Genomic DNA, 26,430 nt, shown 5'->3' on the forward strand with positions numbered 1-26,430 from the left:
ACCGCTCAGTCAGACTGCTCTATCAAATCATAGACTTTCTTACAATATAATAAACACAGAACTACGAGCCTCAGGTCATTAATATGGTCAAATCCGTAAACTATCATTTCGAAAACAAAACGTTTATACTTTCAGTGAAATACGGAACCTTCCATATTAAGTCATAATTATGTAAAATTCAGACAAATTAATTACAGTCTCTGTTAGGAAGAAATGGTCTTCACACAGCTTGCAACGAGTCAGGCGACCCAAACTGCTGCATATACTCTGCTTACACTGAACGCAAGAAAAGTGACACAATTTCAGGCACTGCATTGATGATATGCAACACAGGACAAGCTAGTTAATTAAACTAGTAATATCATCAACCATGTTAAGATTGATTGTTTTTTCATAAGATAAGCTACCGATTGTTATGAAAACTTGAAATCAGCCCTTCCGTTTAAATCAGTCGACCTCTACCTCATACATTCAAAAGTATTACAAAGGAGTAGATATAGACTGGTGAGAGATCGGTGATATACCTTTGGTAGATTCTTTTGAAAGACTTGCATTGACAGGACCATAGGGGCAGCTACTGCCCAGTTATAGTACCTAAAAGAGCACCAAAAACACCTAATTAGTCAACTGACAGCGACCTATACAAATCATACAGTACCACAGCAGAACCACAAGATCAGATGTATTGTATATCATTACCATATATGGAACTTACTTTGAGTTGATGCAGATAACCAGATTTGGATCTTCGATAAGTCCAGGGTTGCTCACCAAATCTTGGTAGTTCACAACTTGCTCCATAAACTTATCTGGAACAAAGGGAAATGGCAATAGAGAAAGTCTCATCAATACAAATGGGTAAAAATAAGAAAATAACATAGGTTACCACATTATTCATTGGACTGTACATTTCATCACAACATTGTTTTGAACATTTGTTTTAGGACTGACGGCCAAATGAACATTCTATTCAATACATCTTCAATAGGTGCCGATAAAGATCTGGTCTAAAGTGCATTACTGTCGCTTGAAAACCTGACGCCATATCTAAAAGGTAAATTATTACTAGCAAAACCTTGTGGCATCACTGTCCCCAGATAGAATTTAGTTGCAGTATAACATTTGGTTAGATGGAGACCAGACTTTAGCTAGCTAAAGTTAGCATTTGTAGCTTTTTTTTGACAGGCTTTGATGGCTAATGACAACATTGCCAACTGTCTAAAGTAAACTTGACGACATGATGGCAAAGCTGTTTCCTACAAAATATTTGCCTACTTTAGCAATGTCATTGTATTTCCAAACCATTAGTGTAATTTAGGCGAAACAGTCATAGCTCCCATTCAAAGTCATTAGCCCTCATTCTACTTTTTGATATCAAATGTGGCTGGAGGGTCTGTAGAACCTTGATAACAATGGCAATGACACGACTGAGTGACAGAGGTGCAACCCATGACTACAATGGCATTGATGAATACTCGTTTTTTTGTCTTGATGGGCATTCTAGAGTGTGCATTATTTCCCATTACAAACCAGATTGTTTAAATCCTGGATGCTGATTGGTTGATATGCAGGAGTCGTGGGACAACAACTTCCACAAAATACCATGACGTGTTAATGTCATAATTCCACTGTCCCGCAGCCCAGGAAGGAAAATCCCGAAACTTTATCGCCCTCGGGGAAAAAGCATCTACACATACATTTTCCCATGCTACTATTTGGTTTGAAACAGACCTACCTGCCTGGCTCTAAGTTAACTAGCTACAAGCATTTCGCTACACTCGCATTAACATCTGCTAACCATGTGTTTGTGACAAATAAAACTTGATATGCCAATGATTTGTTTAAAAATAGCAACGTCGAACCATGGACAGCTCTTCCACTCGTTTGCCATCAACGTAAACATCACTATTAACATCAACTGGCTTGGTTAGCTCGGACTCGCCAACTGTAATAGTTGACGCCTATGTAGGCCTATTCGATATGTATTAAATCATTATTGAAGTACTTGTAGCTCATCATCATTGAACCTCTGCTAGCTAGCTGCATGCCAATGATTTGTTTAGCATAGCAACGTCAAATGAATAGAATGAACAACTGGGTCAAAACAACAGAACATAATTAACGGTCAGGCCGCTTGGGTAGCAACTTCAGAATGTAAAAATGAATCTACTCGTTAAAATGTTTTGAATGAAAATATTTTGTAATAATTTATGCAATAAGGCCCTCAAACTCTGGGATTATCGTGTGATACCTCCCGACTAAGGGCTGTTCTTTGGCCCCGGGTTCTCAGGCCTTATTGCTTAAATAATGCATGGCAATATTCAATCGCTATGAAGTTCATTCTTTTGAAAGCAAAAGTCAAAATGAATATATTATTGGCATTGTTGAATTACATTTTCATAGTAGCAAGCTAGCAGGACTGACTAGCTTTGGTGAGATAAGCTAGCAAGTCTGTTTGGTTACAAAGGCAACTATTGTAGCTATCTAATAAACCTGCTCGCTACTTCAGTGGATGTTGAACACATTTCTACCGGCAAATGTGCTAAATTATAGCTGTGCAATAAGTGGGATAATCAATTCAGGGCCCTATGCCTTCTGTGGAAAATGCAATTCTGATAGTGCTTCGTGGCACACACTTTCATGTCATGCATTATTTTCCACAGGACACATAGCCCCTTATTGATTATCCCATACTTAGTCATTTTTAGATTAAATAAATACTGTCTTCATTGTTTACTCACAAGCTTCAGAAAGACCATCGTTAGGAGCAGCAAAGAGTGAAGGAAATGTGCCCTTCCATGAGACATGCACAGCTGTCTCATGGAAGGAAAATATACATACAGTACTTCCAATAACTCCCTCTCTCTCACACTCTTTGTCACACACACACACCTTTGTTGATTTGGCTGGTGTGGCCGGTGCGGCCGCAGAGGGACATGCTGACATCCATGTGGTCGGAGGTGGAGTCCGACAGGTACTCTGTTCCGCTGTCCATGGCCCCGCTGCCCACCGACTGGGGAGACTGGTTACCAGACCCAGACCCTTGCTCAGCACCCTGCCGCGAGCTCCCTTCTGTCTCACTAAATGGAGAGTAGAGGGAAAATCATCTACCTCTATGCATTTGAGTTTACTTTGCCGGAGTTAAAAATGGAAGTGACCCCAAAACCTGCTTCCAAATAATAATTCAGAATCTAACGCTACCATTTCATAATTACAATGGGTGAAAATACTAGTTCCAAGCTGTTGCATTTATCATGGGCCGTTTTCTTAAAGCTTCTCAGAGTAGGAGTGTTGATCAAGGATCGGGGTCCCCCTAGTTCATGTATTTATTATGGCTCCCCATTCTATCTGGGGTCCAGCTAAATGAAGGCAGTTTATAAAATTTTTATAACTTACAATACATTCACAGGTTTCACAACACACTGTGTGCCCTCAGGCCCCTACCACATATCTACAGTACTAAATAAGTGTATGTATAGTGCGTATGTTATCGTGTGTGTGTGTGTGCGCCAATGTTTCTTGCTTCACAGTCCCTGCTGTTCCATAAGGACTTTTTAAAATCTAATTTTACTGATTGTGTCAGTTACTTAATGTGGAATAGAGTTCCATGTAGTACTGTGTGCCTCCCATAGTCTGTTCTGGACTTGGGGACTGTGAAGACACCTCTTGTGGCATGTCTTGTGGGGTATGCATCGGTGTCCGAGCTGTGTGCCAGTAGTTTAGACAGACAAGCTCGGTGCATTCAACATGTCAATACCTCTCATAAATGCAAGCAGTGATGAAGTCAATCTCTCCTCCACTTTCAGCCAGGAGAGATTGACATGGATATTATTAATATTAGCTCTCTGTGTACATCCAAGGGCCAGCCGTGCTGCCCTGCTCTGAGCCAAAATCCTTTTGTTGTGGCACCTGACCACACGACTTAACAGTAGACAAGGTGCAACAAAACTAGGGCCTGTAGGACCTGCCTTGAAGTGTTGTTAGCTACTACTGCATCTTAGCTACTACTGCATCAATATGTTTTGACCATGACAGTTTACAATCTAGGGTTACTCCAAGCAGTTTAGTCATCTCAACTTGCTCAATTTCCACATAATTTATTACAAGATTTAGTTGAGGTTTAGGGTTTAGTGAGTTTTTTGTTCCAAATATAATGCTTTTAGTTTTAGAAATATTTAGGTCTAACTTATTGCTTGCCACCAACTAAAACTAACTGCAGCTCTTTGTTGAGTGTTGCAGTCATTTCAGTCGCTGTAGTAGCTGTGTATAGTGTTGAGTCATTCGCATACATAGACACCCTGGCTTTACTCAAAGTCAGTGGCATGTCGTTAGTAACTATTTTTTTTAAAGCAAGGGGCCTAAACACCTACCCTGGGGAATTCCTGATTATCCACATTATAGCAGGGGATATAAAGCCATAACAAGTTTTTCCATGTGATCTTGTTCATTATGATTGAAAAGTTCAAATGGACCATAGATCAGCACTCCTACTCTGAGAAACTTTATGAAAACAGTCCCAGGAATTGACTGTAAATAGAATGAGTGAGATCCGATTGGTATTTAACAATGGGATCAATAAGACTTTGAGAGGTTCTGATTTCTTGACTTAAGAAATAATGAAATATACTTATTTCACTAAGGGAGAAAGGGTAATGTATAACGTTTACATTATGTCAGGATATGTTATTGTTAGCCATCAGGGATCCTATGGGAGGAGAAGAGAAACAGTCTGGTACCAATCACAATGACCGCCTGAGTTGGGGAGGAGTGAGGAAGTTGGGCAGCGGTCTGGTTAGATGAAGTGAGGAAGAATATATATCACTAATCTTCTGGATAGCAACAGATGTGTATTGGCTGTTCAGATGTGTAAGGAGGGGCTCAGCGTAGGAGAAAGGGTTAAATATCAGGGCTTGTATGAATATGTTCTTTGTCTGTTCAACCCTTTGGGGTGAATAAACTTGGTTGGAGCTTTTATAGAGTCAATTTCTTACTCTGATATTTAGAACTTTGAAAAACACTGATATCTTATGCCGAGTCCCTAGCAGTGTGACCTGCCTTGTGAGGACAAAGTCAAGCCTAAGATAAGATACAATTTCTCATGATTAGTTTAGGGAATGCATCCTTCTACATTATCCACACAGAGTTCATCGATGTGTGTCGTCCTTGACACTGAGTAAGTGTGGATTGCGGAAGGCATGCCAACTAGGAACTTGGGTCAGAGTGGGGGAAAGGTGACATATGTTGGGCTGCATATTATGAAATCTATTGCCTGTTGACCTCCATTAATATTTAACCACGGGAGACACCAAAACTTAATGTATATAAAAAAAATTAAAAAGTGTTATGAAAAACTGTGGATTAAGAGCAATGTCCGTTCTAACTTTAAGTAGATCTATAGTGGAATCTGTTCTCTCACCAATCATGTATGAACACTGATTACATTGAGGGAGGGTAGAAAGAAAGAAATCAGAGCAGGGAGCCCTTTACCCTTTAGGCGGGAAGTAGAGAGCTGCCACCTCTGGGTCAAGGTTAGACAGGTCGTCCAGGTAGATGTCGGAGGGTCCTAGGTGCTGACTGCGTTTACCTGTGATCACAAAGCACAGCAGCACAGATACTGAGCACAGAGAACCACAGCACAATTCAAAGTCAGGTCAAAAACAACACAAATCCTCTTGAATCTATTAACATAATGCTTATACCCGTCAAATCCCCGCAGATCTAAGGGATAAGTGCCTAGGGTTTAGGGAGTGAGACTAGGTGTTCATTTGGAATTGAGTATGGGTAGATCTGTTTCTCCCAGAGTTCTCACCTTTCTTCTTGTCTCTGTGCTCTGCTTTGCCCGTTGTGACTGCTGAGCCAGAATGCTCCTCCCCCAGAGCCTCAGTGGCTCCCATGTCTGTCACTCCAATACTCTCCACAGCCTGATTGGTCAGGGAGGCCTCTGTGGCTCTGTCCGTCATAACATATTTGATCTCCATCTCCTCCCCTCCCTCGGTGCAGGGCTTGATCCCGCTGTTGCCCTCACTCACGATAACTCCTTCTGCAAACTCCTGTCCATTGGTTTCTGGTAAGGCACTGTGCTGGTCTGGGTGTTCTATCCTATCGAGAGACTCGGTGAAAATGTTGGGACCTGCTGCATTGGCTAAGCTAGCAGCGTCAGGTAAGCTAGCAGTGTTTGCTAAAGTATCTATCCTGTTGCTAGCTAGCCTGTCTGTGCCAGCTTTGCTACCCTTTTTGGGTGGGATGGGTGTGTCTATGCAGTCGTTTTCAATTAGGCTAACTGTGTTAGCTACACATTCAACATCACCTATGCTTCCTTCACTAGCTAGGCTATCAGTATTTCCTCCATTAGCAATGCTAACTATGTTAGCCAGGGAGGATCTTGCCTCTTTCAGCTCCAGGTTGGATGCAGACTCCTTGGCTCCCTCCTCCCCTGCCTGCAGGGTCTCTACTTGGGGCTGATATTTTGTATGCCCTGGAGCCTGGGAAGAGTCTATGCTAGCCATCGCTAATGATGCTAAAGTCAGTGGTTCTGCGGTGGGGTGATATGGGCTGGAGCTTCTCTTAGAGGTTCTCTCCAGGTCTATGGGGGAAGTCTCTGTGGGTGGGACCGGTGGTCCTGTCCTGGGCTTGGGCCTGACCACCACCGTTACGCTACTGTTCACTCGGCCACAGCTGAAATCGGGCTCCTGGTCCATGTCGAAGGAGTCCTGCCACTGGATGGTGCGGAAGTGGGAGCTGTCCGAGCAGTGGATACCAGGGGAGACGCGCTGCACCTCCACCGTCCCCCTCTCCGCCAAACACATCTAGAGGGAGCAGGGAAAACAAAGCAGTGTGGTTATGAATTTCTTCAGTACAAACTTTCTACATCAACTTATGACACCTGTATGCCCTGTTACGGCACCTGTACTACCCTGTTATATCCTACCTTTGGAAAGCCACCCCAGTTCCACTGCATCTGAGGCCCTGAGGACTCCTGAGGCTTCACCAGCAGCTCGGAGTCACTCTTGGGGGAGGAAGGACGACTGTAGAACACACTAGAGACACAGAGGCTTCATTAATAGAACGCGAGATTGAAACAGAAGAGACAAAGAAACTGTTCTTCAGAGAGAGAGAGCGAGATAAAAACTAAAAGAGTGAGGGAGACAGAAGATAAAGAGCGAGAGAAAGAGAGCCAAGCTCTAAAAAGGCCATGCATACTAGAGGTCGACCGATTATGATTTTTCAACGTCGATACCGATAATTGGCCAATTTTTATTTATTTGTAATAATGACAATACTGAATGAACTTATTTTAACTTAATATAATACATCAATAAAATCAATTTAGCCTCAGATAATGAAACAGTTTCAATTTGGTTTAAATAATGCAAAAACAGTGTTGGAGAAGAAAGTAAAAGTGCAATATGTGCCATGTAAAAAAGCTAACGTGTAAGTTCCTTACTCAGAACATGAGAACATATGAAAGCTGATGGTTCCTTTTAACATGAGTTCAATATTCCCAGGTAAGAAGTTTTAGGTTGTAGTTATTATAGGAATATTTCTCTCTAAACCATTTGTATTTCATATACCTTTGACTATTGGATGTTCTTATAGGCACTTTAGTATTGCCAGTGTAACAGTATAGCTTCCGTCCCTCTCCTCGCCCCTACCTGGGCTCTAACCAGGAACACATTGACAACTGCCACCCTTGAAGCATCGTTACCCAGCGCTCCACAAAAGCCGCGGCCCTTGCAGAGCAAGTCTCAGAGCGAGTGACGTCACCGATTGAAATGCTATTAGCGCGCACCCTGCTAACTAGCTAGCCATTTCACATCGGTTACACCAGCCTAATCTCGGGAGTTGATAGGCTTGAAGTCAAACAGCTCAATGCTTGAAGCATTGCGAAGAGCTGCTGGCAAAACGCACAAAAGTGCTGTTTGAATGAATGCGTACGAGCCTGCTGCTGCCTACCATCGCTCAGTCAGACTGCTCTATCAAATCATATACTTAATTATAACATAATAACACACAGAAATACGAGCCTTAGGTCATAAATATGGTAGAATCCGGAAACTATCATTTCGAAAACAAAACGTTTATTCTTTCAGTGAAATACGGAACCGTTCCGTATTTTATCTAACGGGTGGCATCCATAAGTCTAAATATTGCTGTTACATTGCACAACCTTCTGTGTCACAATTAAGTAAAACTCTGGCAAATTAGTTCGCAACGAGCCAGGCGGCCCAAACTGTTGCATATACCCTGACTGCGTGCAATGAACGCAAGAGAAGTGACAATTTCTCCTGGTTAATATTGCCTGCTAACCTGGATGCTAAATATGCTAAATATGCAGGTTTAAAAATATGTACTTCTGTGTATTGATTTTAAGAAAGGCATTGATGTTTATGGTTAGGTTCAGTGTGCAACGATTGTGCTTTTTTCACAAATGCGATTTTGTTAAATCATTCCGTTTGGCGAAGTTGGCCGTCTTTGTTAGGAAGAAATAGTCTTCACACAGTAGCAACTTACCTTGGCTTCTACTGCATTTGCGTAACAGGCAGGCTCCTCGTGGAGTGCAATGAGAGGCAGGTGGTTAGATCATTGGAGTAGTTAACCGTAAGGTTGCAAGATTGAATCCCCGAGCTGACAAGGTAAAATCTGTCATTCTGCCCCTGAACAAGGCAGTTGACCCACCGTTCCTAGGCCTTCATTAAAAATAAGAATGTGTTCTTAACTGACTTGCCTAGTTAAATAAAAGGTGTAAAAAAAATAATAAAATTGTCCAAATCGGTGTCCAAAACACCGATTTCCGATTGTTATGAAAACTTGAAATCGGCCCCAATTAAAATCGGCCATTCCGATTAAATCGGTCGACCTCTAATGCATACATAAGCTAAATAAACATAATTGACACCGGCAAGCGCAGTTTGCAGGTTATCATAGAATTCCCACGCACCTGCAACAAGTAACCTCAGATGTGTGCTTTTCCTATTTTAAGAGAGCGGGAGAAAGACAGTAGGGAAAAAAGTGACAAGAACAGAGAGAGTTCAACAACTTGAGAGAGAATGAGGTGGACAGACGCAGAGAGAGGGTGAAAGAGAAAGAAAATGTGCTTTCTTGGACACAGATGCCTAAATTAGAAATTTCAGAGATTACTGTATTTCTGACGTCTCAAACGCTAACTCCGGAGGTCGCACACAGCACTTGCCCGATAGTGGCTCCCCTCTAAGCAGCGCAGTGTAAAAATAATTGTCTCGTTAAGCCGAACATTCATATTGTAAAAATACTAATAGCAGAGCAATGTTCTTGAAACAGCTGAAATGTATTGGCATTTTTCATTATATTTGAGACTTGTTTATTGAGTTGCATTCTGAAATTGTTGCCGCAGCTTTAACACTAGAACCGCTGGGCCTCGAGGGACCCCTCTTCAAGCTAACGAGCAGTCAGTCATTCTGACTGCAACATTCTCAGTGTAATTAATATATTTCATATATGCTATCGCTAAAATAATAATTTGGTTGTACTCATGGTGTTAACAGAATACTTTAAAAACATATATTTTAAAAAAGGCATTTATTCGTTTTTGTCGCTGTAGGCTATATTTAAAAACAAAAACATTTAACTGTTCAATCAATTCTTTGTTCAACTGTTCTTTGTCATCAAAACTGAGGTAACGCATGATCTCTTGAAGCCATCCTGTGACATGGTTTCTCCAAAGTAAGGTATCCCATACATGTCTGACCAGAAGCCTTCCATATTTTAGGTACACACTCTTTCCACCGAATGCTTCACGGACATGCAGGATTGAAATGAATGCTTCCAGCTCATCAGACAGATCCCAGGCAGTGTCTCCTTGCTCCCTGTGTGCCTCAGCCACAGTACAGTCCCTGTGCTGTCGCATGTCCATGTCACATAAACAATGAAAGCAGGTGAGTGCGTTGCCGATGGTTGTTGATTTCTTGAGATGTAGGGCCTGCTGCTCTCTGTGATTACATTTTGTGCTGATAATAATTGACCCGTAGCATTGTCACCGGCTTGTTCTCAGGGCAACGGGGGGACCGTTAAAATAATGACATTCCCTCCTAAAACTGGTTATAACTCCAGGTCTTTAAAAATGGCAGAGTAGTAAAATAAATTCATGAGCAGTCAAAAAGTTTACACTTTAGTTTATATGGTAAATATTTTCTTAACTCTTCTTGAACTGCACCGTTGGTTAAGTAAGCAAGCATTTCACGGTAAGGTCATCAGTCGTGGCCAAAAGTTTTGAGAATGACACAAATATTAATTTCCACAAAGTTTGCTGCTTCAGTGTCTTTAGATATTCTTGCCAGGTGTTACTATGGAATACTGAAGTATAATTACAAGCATTTCATAAGTGTCAAAGGCTTTTATTGACAATTACATGAAGTTGATGCAAAGACTCAATATTTGCATGCTGTCTATTAACTTCTGGGCCACATCCTGACTGATGGCAGCCCATTCTTGTATAATCAATGCTTGGAGTTTGTCCGAATTTGTGGGTTTTTGTTTGTCCACTGGCCTCTTGAGGATTGACCACAAGTTCTCAATGGGATTAAGGTCTGATGAGTTTCCTGGCCATGGACCCAAAATATTGATGTTTTGTTCCCCGAGCCACTTAGTTATCACTTTCGCCTTATGGCAAGGTGCTCCATCATGCTGGAAAAGGCATTGTTCGTCACCAAACTGTTCCTGGATGGTTGGAAGAAGTTGCTCTCTGAGGATGTGTTGGTACCATTCTTTTAACAAGGCTATGTTCTTTGACAAAATTGTGAGTGAGCCCACTCCCTTGGCTGAGAAGCAACCCCACACATGAATGGTTTCAAAATGCTTTACTGTCGGCATGACACAGGACTGATGGTAGCGCTCACCTTGTCTTCTCCGGACAAGCTTTTTTCCGGATGCCGCAAACAAAAGGTAAGGGGATTCATCAGAGAAAATGACTTTACCCCAGTCCTCAGCAGTCCAATCCCTGTACCTTTTGCAGAATATCAGTCTGTCCCTGATGTTTTTCCTGGAGAGAAGTGGCTTCTTTGCTGCCCTTCATGACACCAATTTTGCATTTACCTCCTACAGTATAATGAAGCCTGGTTTGATCTCAAGTAACTTTAAAAATACTGAAACTGTACTTTTAATACTTGCATGAGTGTTAAAGGTTAATGTTTGATATGCTAACGTTACTAGCTAGCCTTGTGTTGTAAGTTATTGTCCTGCTGAATGGTGAATTAATCTCCCAGTGTCTGAGGTAAAGCAGACTGAAGCAGGTTTTCCTCTAGGATTTTGCAATGTGCTTTGTTCCGTCTCGTTTCTTTTTATCCTAAAAGTGTCTGTTTTTGCCGATGCCAAGCATACCCATACCATGCAGCCTCCACCATGCTTGAAAATAAGGAGGCAATTAACTCAGTGATGGCTTGGATATGCCCCAAACATCAGGCTTTGAAATTAGGACAAAACTTGTATTACTTTGCTGTGTTTTTTTGTTTTGTTGCAGTATTACTTTAGTGCCCTGTTGTATACAGGATACATGTTTGGGAATATTTGTATTCTTCTTTTCACCTCTGTCATTGTGGAGTAACTACAGGGTGGTTGATCCATCCCCAGTTCTCCCTTCACAGCAATTGAACTCAACCACCATTGGCCTCATGGTGACATCCTTGAGCAGTTACCTTCCTGTCCAGAGTGTGCAAAGATTCTACTTTGTAGAATCTCAAATATATTTGGATTTGTTTAACACTTTTTTTTGGTTACTACATGATTCCATATGTGTTATTTCATTGTGTTGATGTCTTCGCTATTATTCTACAACGTAGGAAATAGTACAAATTAAGAAAAACCCCTGAATGAGTAGGTGTCCAAAGTACTGTATGTATGAGGGACATAGGAAGGGGTAGTGATAAAGAAATCATCTCAACCCTTATTGTTTTGTATAACGATCCCTATTATTAGTGTTATTATTGTATAACGACAAAGTGAAACATTTCTTCACAAAAAATATTGTTCTCACAGTGTTATTTAACACTGTACAGGAAATGGTGGTTTCAGGTGGATTATTATTTTAATCGGTGTCCAGGAAACAGCCCCTTAGAGCAGTCGTTCCCAAGCAGTGGCTTCCAACCTTTTTTTAAACTGTAGCACACCTCGGTGGAATAAAAAAAATGGGTCACACCTAAATTGTCCCTATTCATTTATTTAGTGGTAATGACCTCCCAGCTCACTCCATTCTGCAAATAATACATTTTCTTTGACAAATGTTTTTTTTATACAAATTATATCGGATTTATTTGAACGGTTAGCATAGTTCCTTACTTATGGCGATTCATTTGTGTGGACTCTTAAAAGCGTCCTGCGAAACTGCTCTAGAAAGAACACAGTGCAGACCCCGCCCTCAGAAGCCCCGCCCTCCTAAAGCTGTAACACCGGGGCTTGCATTATTTTCCTCAATTTAGTACCACTCTTCAAACGAGCCAAAATGTGTTATACCACGGTAAAAAAAGGTAAAGTTTTGAACAGTTTGGCAACCTGAGTGCCCCGGACTGAAAACAACGATATAGACGTAACCATGTGCGCCATTCAATGGATTATCTGAGAGGCACTGGTGCTCCCAAGTCAAAATTACATGTGCAATCCACAGGTCACGTTTCTAAGTGAGAGGTCAAAATAATAAATCAAAAACCAATACATAAAGGCTTAGAGGGTAAGTTGTCTGACCTGCTCTCTGAGGGGGACCACTCTCCCTCTGAGTGAGGGTGTACGTCCCTGGTCTGCACGGCCCCCAACTCTTCATACGGTTGCTCAGACAGCGAGAAGTACACCGACTTACTGTTAGGGAGACAAAAGAGCCAGCCACAGGATATCAGAACATAAAATCAGATCGTTCAAAGCCATATACCGAATGCTATATCTAACAATAGAACATGGGTTAGATGTATTTGTCTTTTTCACCTAACACTTGTGGTGTGTTTGATTTAGTTTGGCCAGCACTATGAATCCAATAGAATAGTCATTCTTAACCAATAGAATTTATGTTTTCAACAGGAGTTGACATTGACCTGGCGAGCATGGATGTGGTGAGCTCTTCTTTGGAAGGGCTCTCCTGTTCAGTCTGCTCCCGCTCTCTCTCCCTCTCATCGGACGAGGAGCTGCCATCATCTCTTAGGTGGGAGTCGGAGCGTATGCGTTTGCGCCGCCGCTTTTTCCTGCGTGTGCTACCGGAAGTGGGGGGGCCTTCGAAGGTCTCCTCGGCCCCCTCCGGGAGCTCGATGAGGATGGGTGACGTACAGAGGTGGGCTGGCACTCTGGACTGGGGGTGAAGGGGAGAAAATTAAGGCACAACTATAAAATACTAATTAGTTGTGTTAATGTACTCGGCTACACATGAGTAGGTGTGTCTAAACTTTTGACTGGTACTTCATACGCCCCCCCCCGATCGGTATTACAAAATATACCATTTATACCGTATACCGGGGTATCGCCCAAGCCTAGTTGGAATGCCCATCTGGGAATTGAGCACCAGTCCCCTGCATGACAGGCGGAGAACAACTCCAACAAACAGACCTTCTCTCCCCATCTCAGGCAACCCTGATGCCGTCGGACACTGTTTTGTCTATTAAAAGAGAGGGCCTTCTCCAGTTACGCCAATCTTCCTAAGAAGACACCGACAGAGTTCAGACTCCTGTACGCTGACACCGTCACACAAACAGGTCCGAGTCAAGGCAGCCAGAGCGTTTCCACCCCAGGCAAACAAGACACTCACAAGTGCTATCTTGAATTTCCATTGTGAAACCACATGCCCTAGGGCATGGTCGGACGTTCAACTCTGTCTGGTTAGCCTTTTTGAGCTCTTACCACTGGCCAACTTATTCAAGCAAGGAAGCATTAGCTAGACAAACAAAGCAGAAAGTAGTTTGTTTTTGTGTTTGCTTAAAGTAAATACCAAGACATCTAGCGGACGAGTACTCTCTCCCCACTAACAGACACCTAAGTCGGAGCCAAATCTAGTAGTCCGTGTGTTTGAAATGTTAGTAAATTGAGGAAATGAACGCAAGCCCCGGCATTACAGGCAGGCAGGCGGGGCTTCCCAGGGCTGGCCCTGAATTCATTGGCCCATTGGGTGTGTTTAAAAAAAAAAAAATCTGGTGAATTTGATTGGTTGTTGACTCCCCAAAGTAAGTTATGCCGAGTGACTGACTGAAAGGGAATAAATCAGACATTGAATCTCTTTAAGCATGGTCAAGTTAATAATTTGGCTGTGACACAAAGATACAGTCGTCCTATTGAACTGAAGGACAGGAAGGAAACTGCTCAAGGATGTCACCATGAGCCCATTGGTGACTTTAGTTCAATGGCTGTGATGGGACATTACTGTGACTCCACAAGAAAATGATATAATAATAATAAAATACAGAATACAAATATTCCAAAACATACATCCTGTATTTAACAAGGCACTAATGTAATAATACAAAAAAAATTTTTTTTGAGCCTTATGTTTGGGGCAAATCCAACTCAACACGTCACTGAGTAACTTCCTCCTTTCAAGCATGGTGGTATCTGCATCATGGTATGGGTATGCTTGACATTGGCAAAGACCGGGGAGATTTCAGGATAAAATAAATGGAACTAAGCACAAGCAATTCTTGAGGAAAACCTTCCCCAGTCTGCTTTACACCAGACACTGGGAGAGGAATTCACCTTTCAGCAGGACAATAACCTACAACACAAGGCCAAATCTACACTGGGAGTTATTTACCAAGAAGACAGGGAATGTTCTTGAGTGGCCTACTTCCAGTTTCGACTTAAAAATCGTCTTTAAAATCTATGGCAAGACTTGAAAACGGCTCTAACGATGATCGTAACAATTAACCTAATAAGACAAACAGCTGTAATTGCTGCCAAAGATGTTTCTAACATGTATTGACTATGGGGGTGAACACTTATCTAATCAAGGTATATTAGTGTTTTATTTTTCATTCCTCTAACAAATGTTAGATAATTATTCTTCCACAATAATATTACAGTATTTGGTGTAGACCATTGACAAAATATAACAAGTAAATACATTATAATCCCACTTTGTGGGGGGGGGGGGAATGTTTATGATTGGCTTATTGACAATGTACAATGCCTAAGAATAAACATAACAGGCTACATCACCTATCCTATTAGCTTAACACGTCTCCAAAAAGAGGTTAACCTCCACTAATGAACAGACCTATAGGATCATATATATAAATATATATATTTTTGTTTAATAGGACAAACCTCAAAATCCTCATTTTCCTCCACGAAAAAAGCTTCTCCGTTGTCCCCCAGCTTCATTTGCAGGTAAACTGGCTCCCCGTTGATCTCAATGTCCACCTGCAACACAGTCACAGTCAATGTGTGTGTGTGTGTGTGTGTGTGTGTGTTGAGAGCGTGAAAAATGGTATGTCGATCATCTATATGTGTATTTATCCGCTTACATACAGTGCCTTCAGAAAGTATTCATACCCCTTGACGAGCCTCACATTTAGTTGTGTTACTGCCGGAATTCAACATTTATTCAAATGTATTTGTTTTCTCACCCATCTACACATACCGTCGGCATAATGACAAAGTGAAAACATGTTTTTAGAAATGGTAGAAAATGTATTGAAAATGAAATATCTCATTTACATAAGTATTCACACACCCGAGTCAACACGTTATATAATTATTATATATATTTTTTTAATAAAATGTTTTATATTTGATCACCTTTGGCAGCGATTACAGCTGTGAGTCTTTCTGGTTAAGTCTCTAAGGGCTTGGCACACCTGGATTGTACTATATTTGCACATTATTAGTTTTAATAAGCTCTGTGAAGTTGATTGTTGATCATTGCTAGACAGCCATTTTCAAGTCTTGCCATAGACTTTCAAGCCGATTTAAGTCCAAACTGTAACTAGGCCTCTCAGGAACATTCAATGTCGTCTTGGTAAGCAACTCCAGTGTATATTAGACCTTGTGTTTCAGGTTCTTGTCCTGTTTAAGGGTGGATTTGCCTCCCAGTGTCTGTTGGAAAGCAGACTGAACCAGATTTTCCTCTAGGATTTTGCCTTTGCTTGGCTCGATTCTGTTCATTTTTATCCCCCCAGAAAACTCCCTAGTCCTTGCCGATGACAAGCATACCCATAACATGATGTAGTCTTGCATTTGCCCCAAACATCAAGCTTTGTATTCAGGCCAAAGTCCATTCTTTGCCACAGTTTTGCAGTTTTACTTTAGTGTCTTAATACAAACATGTTTTGGAATATTTGTATTCTTCTGCACATGCTTCCATATTTTCACTCTGTCATTTAGGTTAATATTATGGAGTAACTACAATGTTGTTGATCCATCCTCAGTTCTCTCCAGTCACAGCCATTAAACTCTAAGTCAGTCACTATTGGCCGCATGGTGAAACTCCTGAGGGGTTTCCTTCCACTCCGGCAACTGAGTTAGGAAGGACACCTGTATCTTTGTACTGACACACCATCCAAAGTGTAATTAATAACTTCACCATGCTTAAAGGGATATTCAACATCCAACAGTCCCCACTGTTCCATAAGGTGTATTTTTACCTGCTATTTGAATCTGATTCTACTGCTTGCATCAGTTAGCTGATGTGGAATAGAGTTCCATGTAGTCATGGCTCTATGTAGTACTGTGCGCCTCCCAATGTCTGTTCTGGACTTGGGGACTGTGAAGAGACCCCTGGTGGAATGTCTTGTGGGGTATGCATGGGTGTCCGAGCTGTGTGCTAGTAGTTTAAACAGACAGCTCGGTAACCTTCAGCTTGTCAACACCTCTTACAAAAACAAGTAATGAGGAAGTCAATCCCTCTTCCACGTTGAGCCATGAGAGACTGAAATGCATGTCATTAATGTTAGCTCTCCGTGTACTTTTAAGGGCCAGCCGTGCTGCCCTGGTCTGAGCCAACAGCAATTTTCCCAAGTCCCTCTTTGAGGCACCTGCTCAACTGAAGGACCTTACAGATAGTGTGCGTATTGTATGCATGTCATTCCAAAAAATTACATTAGACACTATTATTGCACACAGAGTCCATGTAACTTATGTGACTTGTTAAGCACATTTTTTTTTACTCCTGAACTGATTTAGGCTTGCCATAAGGGATTGAAAACTTGACAGATTTTAATTTATTAATTTGTAAAAATGTCTAAAAACATGATTCCACTTTGACATTATGGGGGTATTGTGTGTAGGCTACTGACAAAACACATAAATTTAATCCATTTTGAATTCAGGCTGTAACACAAGAACATGTGGAAAAAGTCAAGGGGTGCGAACACTTTCTGAAGGCACTGTACATACACCCATCAGGTGTAGGCTACACCACACACTCCAGTCTTCTCCATACTCACCACTTTTTCTTTGGAGCGCAGCACCCCCAGCTTGCCGAAGCGCACGTGGAATGGGGAGCACTGGAGGCTGCCGTCGGGCTGGCGCACCACGATGACATCGATGCCCCCCGTGAGCGTGGCTGGGTTCAGACCCCGGTACAGCTCCTTCACCGTCACAAACACCGACTCTGCCAGCTGCCCCACGTAGTTCATGGTCTGGGACTGGAGGTGGAGGGAGAGATAGAGCAGGAGAATGAGGAGTGTGGGTGGGGGAGGGGAAAATGGGTCAAGGGGCAATTCTTGTCCAACGTTTACGCAATTCTCTACCAATCAATGTTCTTGAATTGAGAATACATGAGGCCTAATCCAGGCTCCGACTGCAAATTGTGTAACATGTTTTGAGACCTCATGAGAGGCAAAACAATATAAATGCAATTTGTCGTCAATCAATAACGAGGTAGGCTATACTCTTCTCTCTTCCTCCCTAGAAGCTAAACTCACATGGGCTACTGCCATATTGCTTTCACCTGATGTTTCTTCCCATGTGCTTTTACCTGGTTAAATCAAAACACAATTATCGAGCTGGACTACCATACAATCAACTTTTTACAATACCTAGGATAATATAGCCTAGTAGGCTATCCAAGTTTGTTGGCAGAATACAACATACATTTACCTTACCAGGATCATGTCCACTCTAAAATCTTGTCACGCTAAACCGAGATGCCAAGCAGCTAGCCTAAGTGTTTTAAACAAGCTTACTTGACCCTTGGAATATGCGAGAGTGTTGATTAATTATTATAGGTTAAAGATCCACTGCTCTGAGAAAGAGCAAGGTCCATCATTACACACCCAACAAAACAATCTGGTGATGTCATTTCCTTTAACTACTCATGATGATGCATTGACCCACCTTATATGGAGTTCCTATTTATGGGGTTACAAAATTCTTTCTATGCTGTTTTGTCACATATATAGGTCTGAGGTTGTAACAGCGTAATAGGCTCTAGGCCTACAGAAAACAAATCAATATTGAGAGCTGTTTTGGTACTCCTGATAGGCTACTTACCTGAAATTCCCTGTAAAACAGCTTACCTAGGCCTAATTAGAAAAGATGGGATTACATCAATTATTTCTGACAACAGGTAATCAGACTTAGTGACTTCAGAAAGTATTCATACCCCTTGACTTATTCCACATTTTGTTGTGTTACAGCCTGAATTCAGTATTAAATGTATATATATATATATATATTTTTTTTGTCTCACCCATCTACACTCAATATCCCCATAATGACAAGGTGAAAACATGTTTTTAGAAATGTTTGCATTCACACCACTGAGTCAATATGTTGTAGAAGCACCTTTGGGGTCATTCTGGGTCAGTCTAAGAGCTTTCCACACCTGGATTGTCCAACATTTGCCCATTATTCTTCAAGCTCTGTCAAATTGGTGGTGATCATTGCTCGACAACCATTTTCAGGTCTTGCCATAGACTTTCCAAGTAGATTTAAGTCAAAACTGTAAGTAGGGCACTTACGAACATTCACTGTCTTCTTGGTAAGAAACTCAAGTGTAGATTTGGCTTTGTGTTTTAGGTTATTGTCCTGATGAAAGGTTAATTAAATCTCCCAGTGTCTGGTGGAAAGCAGACTAAAGCAGGTTTTCCTCTAGGCTTTTGCCTGTGCTTAGCACCATTTATTTTCTTTTTTTATCCTGAAAAACTCCCCAGACCTTAACGATTAACAAGCATACCAATAGCATGATACAGCCACCACTATGCTTGAGAATATGGAGAGGGGTACTCAGTAATGTGTTATATTGGATTGCCCCAAACATATCACTTTGTATTCAGGACAAAAAAAGTAAATAGTTTTGTCACATTTCTTGCAGTATTCTTGCAAACAGGATGCATGTTTCGGAATATATTTACTCTGTACCGGCTTCCTTTTTCTCTCTCACTGTCATTAGGTTAGTTTTGTGGAGTAACTAAAATGTTGATCCTTCCTCAGTTCAATTACAGCCAACAAACTAAGTCACCATTGGCATCATGGTGAAATCCCTGAGCGGTTTCCTTCCTCTCTGGCAACCATTTAAGAAGGTTGCCTGCATCTTTGTACTGACTGGGTGTTTTTATACACCATCCAAAGTATAATAACTTCACCATGCGCAAAGGGATTTTCAATGTCTGTCTATTGTTTTACCCATCTACCAATAGGTGCATTGGAAAACCTCCCTTGTGATTGAATCGGATTTTGAAATTCACTGCTCGACTGAGGGACCTTGGAGATAATGGTTTTTGTGTATTGTATGTCATTAAAAAAATAATCATAAACACTATTATTGCACACAGAGTGAGTCCATGCAACTTATTATCTGACTTGTTAAGCACATTGTTAGTCCTAAACGTATTTAGGCTTGCCATAACAAAGGGGTTGAATGCTTATTGACAAGCAAGTTCAGCTTTTCATTTTTTATGAATTTGTAAAAATGTCAAACATATTTCCACTTTTATATTACGGGGTATTGTGTGTAGGCCAGTGACACAAAAATCTACATTTCAGCCATTTTGAATTCAGGCTGTAACAACAAAATGTGGAAAAAAGTCAAGGGGTGTGAATACTTTCTGAAGGCACTGTAGCTTAGGCTACATTTTGAGTTGTGTCCAAGAGTGTCCTTTAGTCAAATCCATACTGGCAAACTGATTAGTAACATTGTAGAGAAAGGCACGAGGTCCAAAAAAAGCATGTTCAGCATACACGCATTGACAAACCACAACATGATCATTAAATGTAGAGTCTATGATTCACAGTTAAACAAATCCCATAGCCTAGGCCCAAGGCTAATAAAATGTTAGCTTCTGCATTCTGTAGTAACCTCTATTGGAAGCGACCACATATTTAACAAGACTGAATTATGATCAAGCTACTACTTTTGAATGAAAACCACATAAGATTTGAGGACTCTCCACAAAAAAAACTAGGCACTATAACAAAACTAGGCCCAAATAACAAACAAACAAAACAGGAGAACCGAGCATTAATCAAGGCAAATTGGGCTGTTCTACTTTTATTCTGACCAGTGATGACAATAGGACTTCGAAAGGTGAAGGAGTAGCCTATCAGAATGTAGAAGACCAATAAAACAGGCTAAGGCTAATCATGGAGTCAGTGTACTGTCACAACAAAATGTTGAATGTGGATTAAAGTGACTTAAGAGGAAAGACAACAAGACTAAAAGTAAAATCTTGAGAAACATAGCCTCCCCAAAAGGATATGGCTAACAGTTTCAGGCCTTACCAACAGAGAGAAGTGAAGTTGTACTTTCCCCACAAGGCCTTGTTCCCTGGACCCCCCTTCCGCCATCAGTCACCCAAACTTCCTTCATCCCCCAGAATTCTTTATGCTCCCCAGAATCGGTCCACTGGCCCTCCAGTTAGCCCTCCACTAGGCTACATTTTGGACACTTAGGCTAGAAGACTCCAAAGCCACCTTAGTAGAACTGCGGATACTTTGAAAAGAAAAAGTCATTTTCAGCCCCTACAAAGTCCCGTCCCGAGGAGGGTTTTCTAATTGGCATATACTAGCCTAGCGTTAATAGTCTCTAGGCCCGTGTGTTCTGAGCTGGAATGCAATATAGAAGTCTATGTGAGAGACCCAGTATATTCACTCACATCACCGCTCCCTCGATCACGTACACACACACACACATTAAGGCACGTATACACAATTCACACTTCCCCTCTCACTGCACATGACAGCCAGGCCAGCAGTTTCTGAAAAGCTTGGCTGATCTATTCACGAACACTCCGCTCTGCCCAACACGCAGTGACCAGTCACCCGGCGCACTCTGGGATTGACTGCTACTCTCTGGCCATTCGAAAAGAGACTCTAGCATCCATGACGCGCAACATCAACACTAGAATAAACGCTACCATTTATCAACAACAATTTCTTTCGGGGACTTGAAAGCGGTACTTTTGGGAACTTGAATGGATATCCTTACATGAATAGAAAACAAAAAAGGTGAGTTGGTGCACAAGGGGGTGAGGGAGGAAGTACAGTGTGGGTAGAGGTACACACAGTGCAATTGACCAAATAGCCTAACCATGCTGGTTCTAGAAGAGACAAGTAGAGCAGGGCCGCTGGAAAGCTCCTGGGCTACAGCGATGACGGTGTGATTGTTTTCTTCTCTTTGCTCTGTCAGGCAATTCAAGTTTCAGTTGATATGATTTATTTTTAGCGATACATTACTTTGTAATATAATCTGCGAGGTCAGCAGTAAATGGAGGCTGGACATAAAGCCCAGAACGGACAATTTTGTGTGGAGACAAAATGGAGGGAGTGCAAACTGAGTACAGTGGTGAGGGAAAACTCCTGGCATTCGATATATTTCTGGAAAGCCAAGAGTAGGCCTATTATTTCATTGATATGTCTAAACATGATTAAGCTAGATGAACTGTAGTAACACTGCAATTAAGTTACTCAGATATCTACGAAAAATGGCCAGTATGCGAATTACTTGTGACTTTGGTGCTGATCCTTTTAAGCATTGGACAAAGCTTGCTATTACTACTTTTCCCGACATGTCAGACTACAACTTTCATTTTGATAGGCATGCATTGTAGCCAAGGAGAACCATTCCCTCAAAGTGGTAGAGATCATTTTAAAGGCAAACATGGCCAAAGGCAAAGAGACTCATCCCATCTGTTAGAAGCAAAAGATACATCATTGGTTAGAAGCCACCTAATTAATCACTACTTGTTTTTGTAAGAAGTGTTGACAAGCTGAATGTACCGAACTGTCTGTTTGAACTACTAGCACACAGCTCAGACACCCATGAATACCCCACAATACATGCCACCAGAGGTCTCTTCACAGTTCCCAAGTCCAGAACAGACTATGGGAGGCGCACAGTACTACATAGAGCCATGACTACATGGAACTCTATTCCACAGCAGTAGAATCAGATATAAAAAAACTGGTAAAAATGCACCTTATGGAACAGCTGAGCCTGTGAAGAGACACACAAAAAGGTCGACACACATACAAGCTCACGTACTCCACACACATCTACATTGTAATATTGTTGTATGGTGGTATTATACCATTTGTATTGTAAATATGTAGTGGTGTTGTTGTATCTTTTGTTTCATATGTAAGTGCCTTCATGTGTTTGGACCACAGGAAGAGTAGCTGATGCCTCGGCAGCAGCTAATGGGTGTCCCTAATAAATACATTGTGTACCTCCGATGTATTTTTTTATTTCACCTTTATTTAACCAGGTAGGCCAGTTGAGAACAAGTTCTCATTTACAACTGCGAGCTGGCCAAGATAAAGCAAAGCAGTGCGACAAAAAAAAAAACACTGAGTTACACCTGGGATAAATAATCGTACAGTCAATAACACAATCGAAAAATATGTATACAGTGTGTGCAAATGAAGTAAGGAATAATAAATAATATGCCATAAATAGGCCATAGTGACAAAGTAATTTCAATTTGGCAAATAACACTGGAGTGATAGATGTACAGATGATGATGTGCAAGTAGAGATACTGGTGTGCAAAAGAGCAGAAAAACAAACAAATATGGGATGAGGTAGGTAGTTAGATGGGCTATTTACAGATGGGCTGTGTACAGCTGCAGCGATCGGTAAGCTGCTCTGACGGCTGATGCCTAAAGTTAGTGAGGGAGGTATAAGTCTCCAACTTCAGTGATTTTTGCAATTTGTTCCAGTCATTGGTAGCAGACAACTGGAAGGAAAGGCGGCCAAAGTATGTGTTGGTTTGGGGATGACCAGTGAAATATACCTGCTGGAGCGCGTGCTACGGGTGGTGTCAGAATGGTGTCGTCTGCGTAGAGGTGGATCAAAGAATCACCCGCAGCAAGAGCGACATCATTGATATATACAGAGAAAAGAGTCAGCCTGAGAATTGAAACCTGTGGCACCCCCATAGAGGCTGCCAGAGGTACAGACAACAGGCCCTCCAATTTGATACACTGAACTCTGAGAAGTAGTTAGTGAACCAGGCGAGGCAGTCATTAGAGAAACCGAGGATGTTGAGTCTGCCGATAAGAATGTGGTGATTGACAGAGTGAAAAGCCTTGGCCAGGTTCGATGAAGACGGCTGGCGGTTATGATATTGTTTAGGACCTTGAGCATGGCTGAGGTGCACCCGTGACCAGCTCGGAAACCGGATTGCATAGCGGAGAAGGTACGGTGGGATTTGAAATGGTCGGTGATCTGTTTGTTCACTTGGCTTTCCAAGACTTTAGAAAAGCAGGATGGATATAGGTCTATAACAGTTTGGGTCTAGAGCGTTTTTGAAAGGGGCATGCTTATTTAAGATGGTGAGGAAAGCACTTTTAAAGAACAACCAGGCATCCTCTACTGACGGGAGGTCAATATCCTTCCAGGATACCGGGGCCAGGTCGATTAGAAATGCCTGCTTGCCTTTGTGCTACATCATTGGTTAGAAGCCACCTACTCAGTGTGTACCTCTGACGTATGTGCTACTAGCATGCATCTGACGTGGACTTAGAAAATAAAGACCATCAAGCATGACCTGTAAAAAAAGGTGGAGGTGGCATTTGCCAGGATAAAAGTACGAAAACGTATACACTCACTACGGTAAGTTGCTCTGGATAAGGGAGTCTGCTAAATGACTATGTACATTTGATTCCAATATCCTAGCAACAATGACTTTGCGATAGTTTATTATATTTAGAGATGGGCCAATATTCAAACAAACCATTGTTTGGATCAAACAAACGACTAAAATGGGCATATTCAGTATTTTGATTAGATTCATTCGTCTCCAGGGGTTTTTAATAGAAGTTATCATTGAAAGCACTACGCAGTTTACTTTGGACACTGCTCCAATAAGACGCTGCTTCGAATGTTGAACCATTTCAAGCCAGACTTGAACACTGACGCCAGTCAATTGGTTTGTCACATTGTTTCGGCGAGACTAAACGAGCAGTTCCATGTTATGATGACCAAAACCCTTTATGTTCAAAATAGCTTATCTATAGTTTTCAAACCAAGTGCGTAGCTAAAAGCAGTTGGTGGTGGGTTAGCAGCTAGCCAGCCATCATAGTTGTCAGGGAATTCATATTCTGGACATCAACAACACGATCAACCAAACTCTCCCGTTCCTTGCGACGTGGCTGGCTGACATGGCTACTATTAGGTTCGCTTCACAAAAATAAACGTATTAACAATATTGAAAATTAAAATACGATTATTTCTCACATCATATTTCTATCCATTTACATGTAATGTTTAATTAACGATACAGTAACGATTGTTTATTTGATCTTACCTACAAACGGAGTTTCCACAAAATTATGTTTCCTACACCAGGCGCGTGCGCACACTATTCTCTATGGAATAACATGCAAGTCAGCGTTTGAGTGGTATGCTGAAAGTAGCCGGAAGTCGACAAAATAAAATCGAGGTTAGAGGAGGTACGTATGCACCAGGAGTCGGAAGTTGGCCAAATTGCCAACAGCCTGCCAAATTTGATGGTGGCGGGAAAGATCGCGGAAACTCAAGCGGATTGTGAATCTAATGGCGGTAGAATTAAGGACAATTAGTGTATTGTCCAAAATTCTTATTGAAGAATCAATTTGAGCTATCCAAACTGGTGGAGAAAGTGATGGGTAACGTGAAGGTTGTGATTAAAACGAGAGGTGGGCTTGATTTGATTTGTTTTGTTGTACTTCTGCGGATCAGAAGGAACTTGTGTTGCTTTTTATATATATATATATATATATATATATATATATATATTATATTTATATTTTTTTAATATATATATTTATTAACAACATCAATACAGGAAGTACATGTGGGGACACAAGTATATATGAATAATATACAATGGACAATTGGGCTAGAGGGTTCAATATTACACAAGGACTTTAAGGGACATACATACACATATAATTCTAACAGCTTTTTTGTTAGAGTATTTAATTGTCTTAAAATACAGTTCAATTTATTTTTGTAAGGTAAGAAAATGTGTTTTTTTGTTTGTAAATTTACATTTGTGAATATGAAATTTGGCCAAAAGAATAATGAAATGAATTACATAAAAGTGTTTCGGCTTATTTCTATCGTAGGTAAAGAATCCAAGCAGTACATCTCTCCACAATAGTGTAAGATCTTCATAAATGTGTTCAATTATAAATCTACTGATGTCTTGCCACAGTTTTCTTACATGAATACAATGCCAAAAAAGATGCTACACTGTTTCTGGGTGGTCATTACAAAAGGAGCAGTTTTAGTTGATGTTTTCCTTAAACTTATTCATATAGTGGTTGGCAGGATAATATTTATGAATAATTTTAAAGGAAACTTCCTTAATTTTGTTAACAAGTAGGTACAGTGGGGCAAACGGGTATTTAGTCAGCCACCAATTGTGCAAGTTCTCCCACTTAAAAAGATGAGAGAGGCCTGTAATTTTCAGCATAGGTACACTTCAACTATGACAGACAAAATGAGGGAAAAAAAACAGAAAAACACATAGGTAGGCTCTGAGGGTCAGGTCTTGACACGTTCCTGAATAATAAAGCAACACCTGAGGGAATGGCATCTAAAACAATTGCAAAATCTTTAGGTGTTACAGGGACCTTGTAAAGTGATAAGAATTCCTTATAACTGAGTAAAAGTTCTTTGTTTTTTAGAATAATATCCTATTGGCACACCAATAGGATATTATTTTGGAACCAATATTCTAAAAAACAAAAAAGTATTTTTATACAATATATCCCGATTATTCCATATATAATATCTGTGTGGAGAAAAATTATTCTTATAAATTAAGGACCATGTCAAGAAAACCTGCCGATGAAAGGCAGAAAGTTTCACTGGAACTTTGTCAATATTATAATTGCAAACCAACATGAAGTTAAGGCCACCAAAAGTAGAGAAGACATGATGAGGAATAAAATTCCACATAGAAGTGGGTCTTCTTAGGAATTGTTTTATCCAATTGATCTTAAAAGTATTATTTAAGGTAGTAAAATCCAGAAAATTCAGCCCACCATACGTTTTCATTACAAC

The 26,430-nt window shown here is 41.0% G+C and overlaps 1 protein-coding gene across 3 annotated transcripts in view; it reads right to left on the reverse strand.

Annotated features, from left to right (window-relative positions):
- Positions 1-24,793, reverse strand: part of LOC115142781 (phosphatidate phosphatase LPIN2-like) — a 36,229-nt gene extending 11,436 nt beyond the window's left edge. Inside the window, exons 1-11 of one of the 3 annotated variants that reach the window (XM_029682509.2) lie at positions 24,686-24,793; positions 17,382-17,582; positions 15,262-15,357; positions 13,050-13,300; positions 12,709-12,819; positions 6,929-7,037; positions 5,810-6,806; positions 5,488-5,584; positions 2,893-3,080; positions 716-809; positions 525-594 (exon numbers count right to left, since the gene is read on the reverse strand). In XM_029682509.2, coding sequence (XP_029538369.1) covers positions 525-594; positions 716-809; positions 2,893-3,080; positions 5,488-5,584; positions 5,810-6,806; positions 6,929-7,037; positions 12,709-12,819; positions 13,050-13,300; positions 15,262-15,357; positions 17,382-17,573 — 2,205 coding nt within the window. In that variant the 5' untranslated portion in view covers positions 17,574-17,582; positions 24,686-24,793. Of the gene's footprint in view, positions 1-524; positions 595-715; positions 810-2,892; positions 3,081-5,487; positions 5,585-5,809; positions 6,807-6,928; positions 7,038-12,708; positions 12,820-13,049; positions 13,301-15,261; positions 15,358-17,381; positions 17,583-18,036; positions 18,133-20,658; positions 20,740-24,685 lie in introns of those variants that run through there. The other 2 variants (XM_029682507.2, XM_029682510.2) reach the window with 2 other exon arrangements.
- Positions 24,794-26,430: the final 1,637 nt, after the last annotated feature.

This window comes from Oncorhynchus nerka, linkage group LG15, assembly GCF_034236695.1.
Source record: "Oncorhynchus nerka isolate Pitt River linkage group LG15, Oner_Uvic_2.0, whole genome shotgun sequence".
Lineage (NCBI taxonomy): Eukaryota > Metazoa > Chordata > Actinopteri > Salmoniformes > Salmonidae > Oncorhynchus > Oncorhynchus nerka.